This window comes from Phoenix dactylifera, chromosome 11 (genome assembly GCF_051530095.1).
Source record: "Phoenix dactylifera cultivar Ajwa chromosome 11, Ajwa_hap1_PhDact_Kaust_v1.1, whole genome shotgun sequence".
NCBI lineage: Eukaryota > Viridiplantae > Streptophyta > Magnoliopsida > Arecales > Arecaceae > Phoenix > Phoenix dactylifera.
The window spans coordinates 12,530,744-12,540,491 of NC_143200.1; the positions used below are offsets into that span (position 1 = coordinate 12,530,744).

General features: G+C 38.6%; 1 protein-coding gene across 1 annotated transcript; it reads left to right on the top strand.

Moving 5' to 3' along the window:
• The first annotated feature begins 7,355 nt into the window (after positions 1 to 7,355).
• On the top strand, positions 7,356 to 8,896 carry LOC120108649 (F-box protein At5g07610-like). The gene is made up of 2 exons (XM_088706834.1): positions 7,356 to 7,468; positions 7,580 to 8,896. The coding sequence occupies exon 2, from the start codon at positions 7,655 to 7,657 to the stop codon at positions 8,768 to 8,770; it is 1,116 nt and encodes a 371-aa protein (XP_088562960.1). The 5' UTR covers positions 7,356 to 7,468; positions 7,580 to 7,654; the 3' UTR covers positions 8,771 to 8,896.
• Positions 8,897 to 9,748: the final 852 nt, after the last annotated feature.

The window sequence follows — 9,748 nt, forward strand, 5'->3', positions numbered from 1 at the left end:
AAGAAGAAGATAATGAAGAAGAAGAGGAACTGGAAGAAGAATAAGAAGTAGAAGAAGAAGGAGACGAAGAAGAAAAAGGAGAAGAAGAAGAAGAAGAAGAAGTAGAAGAAGGAGAAGGAGAAGGAGAAGCTAATGGGGGAGGAGGAAGATGAAGGCCCTGTTTGGGGGAGCTTTTGGAGGGTGGGGGAGCTTTTGGAGGGCCAAAAAGTACTTTCTGGCCCTCCAAAAGTACTTTTAGATGAAAAACTGTGTTTGGTAAATTTTTCAAAAAACTGTTTCAGCTTTTGCGAGAAGCTGAAAACAGCTTTTGGAAGGAAGCTCCAATTTGGAGCTTTTGGGAGGAAGCTGTTTCAACTTTTTCGGAAAGCTGTATTTTTAACAAAAATGCCCATATTAAAATAACATAATTACATAGTTTGTCCCTTTATAAACCTAAAAATCTGCTGGAACCAAGAACCCTAGCCATCAGACTTCCTTCCGTAAGAAAAGGTATTTTTCTTTTCAATTTTTGTATGCATCTCTTGAACCACATTTTAGAAGAAAAAAATTTTAATCCTTCTCCATACCTTCCAAAATCAATCTATTATTTTTTTTCTTATCATCAACCTCGCAGCCCACGCTGAGGTCCTCCTCGAGCGTGGACCACGAAGAAGAGCCCCTGGACCGCAGAAAATTATGAGAAATTATTATAAAAAATTATTATTTACTAATAATTATAATATTTATACCTTTATTTTTGTATTATACTATAAATATAATATCATATTATATTATATCATAATTATGAAAAATTAATTTATACTAATAATTATAATATTTTATACCTTTATTTTTGTATTATACTATAAATATAATATCATATTATATTATATCATAATACATTAATATGTTATGTTAAATAATTTAATATTATGTTATATTATGGAAAATTAATTTATACTAATAATTATAATATTTTATACCTTTATTATTGTATTATACTATAAATATTTTATTATATTACATTACATTATAATACATTAATATGTTATTTTAAATAATTTAATATTATGTTATATTATGGAAAATTAATTTATAATAATAATTATAATATTTTATATCTTTATTATTGTATTATACTATAAATATTGTATTATATTACATTACATGATAATACATTAATATGTTATTTTAAATAATTTAATATTATGTTATATTACCAAATATTAATTTACTCTAATAATTATATTACTATTATGTTATATTAACATAATATTATTTTATATTACAATAATATTATACTATATCATATATTTATGTATTAATTTATGTTATGTTTATTATGTTCTGTTGTATAATATTATGCAATATCCTTTATGGTAATTTTGTCATACAAAAGTACTTTCTCAGTTTGTTTACTAAACACAAAACAAAGTACCACAGCACTTTACGAATGTAGTTACCAAACAGCAAACAGTTTTTTATAACAGCTCAACTTCAGACAGCTCTACTTCCAATAGCTCTACTTTCAACAGCTCCTCTAAACAGGGCTGAAGAAGAAGAAGTAGGAGAAAAAGAAAAAGGAGTATAGCAAATAGGAGAAGTTGAAGTAGAAGTAGGAGAGAAAGAATAAGAAGAAGGAGGGGAGGAATAGAAAGGAGAATAAGGTGACGAAAAAGAAGGAGAGGAGGGAGCAAAGGAAGAAGAAGAAGAAGACGGAGGAGAAGAAGAAGAGAAGAAGGAGCGGAAGAAGAAGGAGAAGAAGACGGAGGAGAAGAAGAAGAGAAGAAGAAGAAGGAGAGGAAGAAGAAGAAGAAGAAGAAGGTGAAGAAGGTGGAGGAGAAGAAGAACAAGTTGGGAAGGTAGAAGCAGATGGAGGAGAAGGAGAACAAGGGGAACAAGAAAGAGAAGGTGGAAAAGTAGATGAAGTAGAAGGTGAAGTCGACAAAGAGGAAGAAGAAGTTGAAGAAGATGGTGCAGAAGAAGAAAGAGAAGAGGAGAAGAAGACGTAGAAGAAGATGAAGAAGAAGAGGAACATTAACAAGAAAGAGAAAAAGGATAATTGGAAGAAGGAGAAGGAGGAGAAGGAGAAGAAGAAGTAGCAGAAGGAGAATGAGAAGAAGAAGAAGTTGTTGTGGACTGAGGAGAGGAAGAATAAGAAGGGAAAGAAGAGGGAGAAGAAGAGGAGTAGAGGAAGAAGTAGAAGTTGAAGGAGGAGAGGAAAAATAAGAAGGTGAAGAAGACGGGGAACAAGTGGAATGTGGTGAAGAAGAATCAAAGAAAGAAGAAGAGGAAGAAGGAGGAGGAGAAAGAGAAGTAGAAATAGGGTAAGGAGAAGAATAAAAACAAGAACAACGTGAGGAATTAGGAGAAGAAGAAGGAGAAGGGGAAGAAGTAGAAGGAGAAGTAGAGGAAGAAGGAGAAGAAGAAGAAGTAGAAGACGAAGGAGAAGAAGGAGAATAAGAAGCAGTCAAACCTGAATTGGATTGGGTAAAAAGTTTTAGTTGGTGAACATTTGGAAAGAAACCAACTAGGTTCGTTGTGATCCCGAAAAAATAATGAGTTAGGTTGTGAACTCGGAAAACAACCGCAATGTAATCAAGAAGGTTATAGTGAAATTCTCAAGAGTCTTGGGGAGTGGATGTAGGTGCAGGAATAGCACCGAACTACTATAAATTCCTTGTGTTGTGTGTGTACATTGCTTACCTTGTTTATTGCATTTACATTTCAGTTATTCACTTTAAAATTGTTTCACTCCACTGCACTTAGAACTAAAGTTTTAGGAAACCCAATTCAACCCCCCCCCCCCTCTTGGGTTGTCTTCTGGGCAACAAAATGGGTCGTCAAATTGAAGCATTAAGGGGACAAGCTTCAAGGCCAACTAATGACCTCGACTTTACTTCGAATCCCTGCTTTTCCCCAAGAATAAAGAAGGAGTCGATTCTACCTCAATTTAAGATGCTTCAGGTAGACCATATGACGGCACTTCGGATCTCCTAAATCATCTAGAGAACTTCAAAGCTCTCATTATGCTCTATGGTGCAATCGACATTGCACTGAACAAAGCTTTTCCAGCAATACATCGCAAAATAGCTCGATTTGGGTATTCAGGACTTCGGCCGAGGTCTATTTACTCTTTCGAATATCTCGGTCGCTTTGTTCACAGTAAACTTCTTCAGCAGTTGAAGGTAGTGTCAAGGCTCTAATACTTTGCTTGATATCAAACAGAGGGAAGGAGAATTCTTCCGTAACTTCTTTAACCGCTTTAATGTGGCGACAGTAGAGGTGCGCAATCTGAATCATTCAGTCACCATGTCAGCTTTGAAGGGCATATGGAGACTGTACCATTTTTTCTTCTTCTTGGAGAAACGATTTTCTACAAATTTTGTAAAAATGTTGGCCTGAGGAAAAAAGTATACTAATGCGGAGGAACCTATGGCTTCTCAATGAGAGTCAGTCAAGGAATGACCCAGAAAAGGAAGTAAAACGAGATGAGACAACAGATGCACCAAGAAGGGACTCTTGCTGAGTTGAAGAAAGTACCAGCCGGACAAAGAGTTCACCTTGGATGTTTGAGAGGTATATTCCTCTCAATGCACTTAGGGCCCAAATCCTCATAGAGATAGAAGGCCAAGGATATTTGTGGGCTCCTCGGAGAATGAAAGCACTAGCGAATAAGAGAGATAAGAAGAAGTACTACAGATTTCAATGGGACCACGGTCATGACACTAAAGAGTGCATCTAGTTGAAGGATGAGATTGAAGCTCTTATCAATTTGATCTTTGGGAGGATGTCGGTACGAGGTGGGTCCTAAACCCTAAACCTTAAACCCTAAATCCTAAACTCTAAACCCTAAACCCTCCCAATGGAAATCTCAATCTTGGTCATGATGAATGAAGGAGAAAGAATAAGAAACAAAGGAAGAAGACAGAGATTTCTTAATCTAAAGGGAACGGAGAAAACTAAGGTAACTTAAGCAGGCGAGGGCAAAGGACCCACCGAAAATAAGAATATCGTCGGGGAAGGTCATCGAAAAGAGCTGTCCAAGACTAACACCATGCCAATCTTTGTCGGAGGAGTGCCGGAGAACATGAACAAAGAACTCCTCTAGAAATCTTCGGAGCCGCTCACAAAAAGTTTTCAGAAGAGGTGAATGGTAGAGAAATCTAACACCTTTTCTTAGATGCACGGACGGCTTAGATTGGAGTGACGGTTCGGTTATCCAAGCTGATTCAGCTACATGTCAGCTGGGATATGTCATGGATAGCTCACTCGGATCGCCAAAATTTGAAAAGTCTGACACTACTCAAAATTTGCGCCAAAGTGATAACGCTTCGAGAAGATTAATTAGTGCACTAATACCCCATTCTAGATGCATCAATCTCGATCTGAATGACGATATAACTTCCATTGCTTGAAGTAAAATTGTATACAAAGATCTATTATGAGTTTAGCATGCGTTTGCAAGATTTTTAGAAGTTTTAGAAAGTTAGTTCAAAGTTTTTCTTTCACATTTAATGTTCTTTCGTCATCTCACAAACCTTGGAGTAGTCCAAAATTTTTTATATTTTTCTGCGGAGCCCACGTCCTATTTTTAATTTATTCTTTTCACACGAACACGTATAAACAATTACACGGTGGCATGCGTGCAAGCAAAGAGCCAGTATAATCCGCTGTGCATCACGTAAGCGACGAATTTGAGCAGCCAATATGAAATAACACCACTTTGAGTTTCCACTAAGAATGGTTTCACAAGATCAACATATCCAACAGACCCAAAATTGACGCAAAAAAATTCTATCGGAGCATCCAATTCAGATGACAAAAGTCATTGCGTTCCGCTCAATGGAAACGTGTCCGTGTTTATGGGCTGATGCGAGACAAATTCCATGGGCGGGCGACGCGTTATCTTGAAGACTCTGAAGTGTCACCAACCTCGGTGTCGGCACCTATAAGGAAATGCCACGGTGCCCCAGTCAGAGATCTAGCCGACTTGTAGTGACCGGAAGGGAGTTTGAGATGTACACGCTACACTAGTCCTTTGCTCTCGGCCGGCACTTCTCTGTAGTCCGCTGGCTAAATGATCTCCGGGATCAAAACTAGCGATGGCGATGGAGAATCGTGTGGCCGAACAGTGGTCGCTTGTCTAGATCCTCTTCGGTGCAGTGCGTATTGGGCAACCGGTGCTCGTTTGGATGGGCGACACGTGGACCATAAAGTTTTTTGAAAAGCACGATCTAGGTCACCTTGCACTAAAATGAACGTTGAGCACATACGAGACCTTATACCTCTGTAGGCCTCTTTACATTTCTAAACTCCGGAGATGCCTCTATAAATTGACCAGAAATTGATGACAAAAAATGAAAAGCTTTTAGAATAAAACCTGTGCCTTAAGGGCATTCTGGATGCTAAAATCCTTCTGACATTGAGATTTACGCCATTAGATTACTCCCACCAAGTCTCGAACTCAAATATCAACTGATAGATCCTTCTGACATTTTGGATGCTAAAATCCTTCTGCTATTAGAGCTATATTGACATTATGACTTCACTATCATTTGCCTTGGTAATATAATCCTTTCCGTCAGAATACAACCATTGAACTGCAGCACAACTTCGATATTTTGGTTATATCTTCCCCATATGAGCTTTGATTGAGACGATTCAAAATGTGTGGGCAACCTTGCTCGGCGCTAAATATAATAAAATTAGCTTGAGTCCTACATTTAACTTGTGATGACCATGGTGAAATCATTATTCAGTCAGTTGTCTATTCATGTCCTCCCCCTAATTAGTCTTGGAAGGTCCAATACTCATCTAGAGATCGTATGGCAATGTACCAATTTTGATAGGACCCTATGTTGAGGGATGCCCAACTAATTTATATACTAAAATAGAGGTTCTGCACCATTCTCCACATGGATACCCATATAAACAACACCGTTAACAAAGCTCTTTCATTAAGAAAAAAGCTTATTAGCTTATTAAACTATATTAAATAAAAAACTCTTTATAAGTGCTACTAAATTAATATAAAGTTAATGATATTACTAATAACCATATCTGCTTAATATATGCTAACATTAATGGGAAAGAAAAGCTCACCCTTAATCTCTAGAGGTGGTAAACTCAATTTTGTTCTAAATGTCCAGTTCTAATTGTTTTTATCTCCCAAGTCTATGGTTTTAAGTAGTGCGAACTTTGTCCAATTCCAAAAGATCCAGATCCAATTATCTCACTATTTACCTATGGTCTTTAGCGGCGAACTCCATTTAATTTCAGGAGACCTAGACTTAATAGTCTCATCCCCTCTATCTACCATATAAAGCTACAACGAAGTCCATCTAATTCTAGGAGACCTAGATTTAATAGTCTCATCCTCTCTATCTACCATATTAAAGCTACGGCAAACTCGATCGGGTTCCCAATGATGAAGCCCTATTAGTCTCACCTTCTCCATTTATGCTCTCAAGTGGTCATGAATTCTATATGGTTCCACAAGTTCCAGATCCGATCATCTCATCCCATATGTCTATCATCTCAAGTGGTAATAAAGATACCTAGTCTAGCTCCAAGTGGCCCTTGAAGCAGTTAACTTCCTTCTAGCCGATATGGTTCCACTGGAATCTGGCCTCATTTCTTTCCATCTGATTAAAACTGCAATTGTTTCTTTCCCTCCATAGCGTCCAAAACAGCACTGCGACAACGACCCAATTTGTTCCTTTTCTTTACTGGCACGCGACAAGCTCACCAAACAGATACAGTTATTCCTGGCCATCCATTCACTCCATGAAGGGATTAAGTTGCGAAAATTGGTGTGATAGACTGTGAATTGCCCAATTATGAGCCGCCAAAGCCATTTGACTCATGAAATTCTTCGTTTACACCAATGAGATCTCCAAAGAATTTTCCAACATTTTTAGAAAAGAACGACAATGTTCTAACTTTTCATAAATTCTTTAGAAACGGGCAAGAAGACACGGAAAAGTTTCTGCTTCCTTCTCCTTGTAGTTATGGGGACCTCTTTAAAATATTTATTTAATTTAAAAAGCACAAACCCCGCAAAGGGCAACCTTGACTCACAGGAGAAGATCTATCCGTTAAGAATGTGCTCCTCCTTCCGACCCTTATGATTAAAATAACAAATTACAAGCAACTCTCCTTCAACCAAGGATAGCATTAATGGTATCGCCGCTCTCCAACAGCCACGTTACCTGAATCGCTCCGTAGATCCTTTTCTAAATCTGACAAATAGAACCGTCCCATGCTTGGTGCCACACCAAGCAACCTTTGCCGCTCGTTGGCGTGAACGTTACAACGTGTGAGGTGGTTTGCGTGAAAGCGAACGCCATCTGCTGAGGTCGCTATAAGAAGACGGTCTTCTGGGGTCTCTCATCCAACCCACAGGTATATGCCTCCCACCTTAGCAGTTACAAGCTGGTGCTCCTTCCATCGGTCTCCCACATCACCCAAAAACCAGATACAACTCGTATGATACCCCCATTTTCCCCCAACTGTTTACTTAGCTTTGTTTGCTAGCCCATTCTAGCCGTTTGAAGCTTGTCCTTCAATTGTTGTTTGCTTTGTATACATCTTGAAGGTGGGGAGGGCTTTTAAATACCGCTTCCATTGGACCATCTTTTGCATCCTCTAGAGAAGGAAGGGCCTATCAAAGATGAACCCAATCAGCCCTTCAGGTAGTTGTGGACCTTGTGGTGCTGGCGGTAGTAATGGAGTTAGCTTGAGTGATGATTTGTTGACACAGATTCTCACAAGGCTTCCTCTGAAGTCCCTGTTTAGATTCAACTGTGTCTCCAAAGCGTGGTATGGTCTAATCTCCGACAACTACCTTAGGAGCAAGCTCCCCTTGATCACCTCCGGCGTGTACTACAGCTACAACTCGAACCTCACCAGGGAGCCAAGATATGCGCACACGTCCGAAAATGGCCTCGAAGACTGTAATCTTGATTTCTTTCCTTTCCATCATAATTCAAGCATCATCGATAGCTGCAACGGGTTGCTACTCTACTACTCATGCTTTCCCTCGAAATTCTACGTCGTCAACCCCACCGCAAAGAGGTGGGTGGCTCTCCCTGAGCCCATAAGGAGTAGCCAACTCTCTATATTGACCTTTGATCCCTGCCACTCCCCAAACTACAAGGTCATCTGCTTCACAAGCTGGCTGGAACAAGGGTCTGAGATCGAGGTTTTCTCATCGGAGACCGGGAGGTGGGTCGAGCATGAGCTGCACTGGGGGCTCAGCACCGATACCATGTCGGCCACCATGCAATACTTTGATGGAATTCTTTACATAATTGCGTATCCGAAACACATTGTGGCTATCAATCTTGCTGAAATGGATTGCCATCTGATCGAATTGCCCGAGCCGATGAAGCGTGAAGGAAGTGTTGGCAAGTCCAGAGGCTCTCTTCATTACACCCACAACGATGGCGAACAAATAAGGATTTGGAAGCTTAAGGACTTCAATCTCCATAAATGGGTGCTAAAGCATCGCATCGACGTTCGAGCAACCGTGGAACGGAATTATAAAAGAATTCATTCCAATGATTCTCTCGCTGCTCTGTCGGACCAATTCAATTTCTTGGCGTTCCATCCAGAGAAGGAGGTGGTCTACCTATCTCTTCCCGGAAAGCTCGTCTCCTATGACCTAAGTAAGAAAAGAATAGAGGAAGTCTGTGAATTTGGGAAGGAGAGGGAGAGGGCTCATTTGATCCAGATTTGGTTGTTCCCTTTCTCTCGTTATATGTCGGATTGCCTAGCCAATGCGTAGTGGTACCTAGGACCTCTCTCTGTTCCATTAGTTCTCATCGATTTGTCTTTCACTTTCGTGGAGCTTCTTCTTGTTACCGTTCCGCTGTTTGTTGTGAAAAAAAAATAAACATAAATTTACCTTCCAGTCCAGAATTTGCCACCTAGGTTTCCACGCATTTATTGAAAAAAAAAATGGGGGAGTGGTGAAATCATTGCGAATTGCCGTACTAACATTTTTTTCTCTTTTTTAACTGATGGTTTGCACATAGAGTGCTGGTGTCGGAAAGTTAACTAAAACGAGCCATATAAGCGCGTCATGGATAACGAATAAGAGCTTGAGTGGGCATTATAAATTGTATTGGTTAGTACAAGTCCAACTCTAGTATTACAAGGTTTATTAGCTTAGATAACATAATAGAGCTACACTTCTTTTTTTTTTAGTGAATTTATACTAAGATCCGGTTAGCTCTACATTAGATAATAAGAGCCTTACATCAATGATCCAAACCGTTGGATATGATTTACTAGTTTTAAATTACTTATATATCATAAATCATATAATTTGGAGCTCTCTAATCTAGACATCAAATGACCAAAAAATATAAATTAATAATTTTATATTATTTGAAATATCTAATTTTTTGAAACTTGATACATAAGCTAAGAATTTCGAAATCATATAATTTTTGATGTATAAGTAATTTAGAGGTAGTAGATAATATCTAATTTGAATTTTTGATGTGAGATCTTTATTATCTTATACAAATCTAATTAGATTTATGAATATCTATTCGAGTGCAGCTAAATTTTGTTAAATATATTAGATGTCTTTGTATTGATCATATCCCAAGGTAAGCAAACAGGTGGGAATCCTTTACCAATTTAGACTTTGTATTCTTCGCACTTAAAGTAGTCGGTACTTCTATGGTCCAATTTTAGTTAGGGTGGGACCTGAGATGCACTGTCAGGTACTTGCACTTTAAGTAGTCGGCACTTC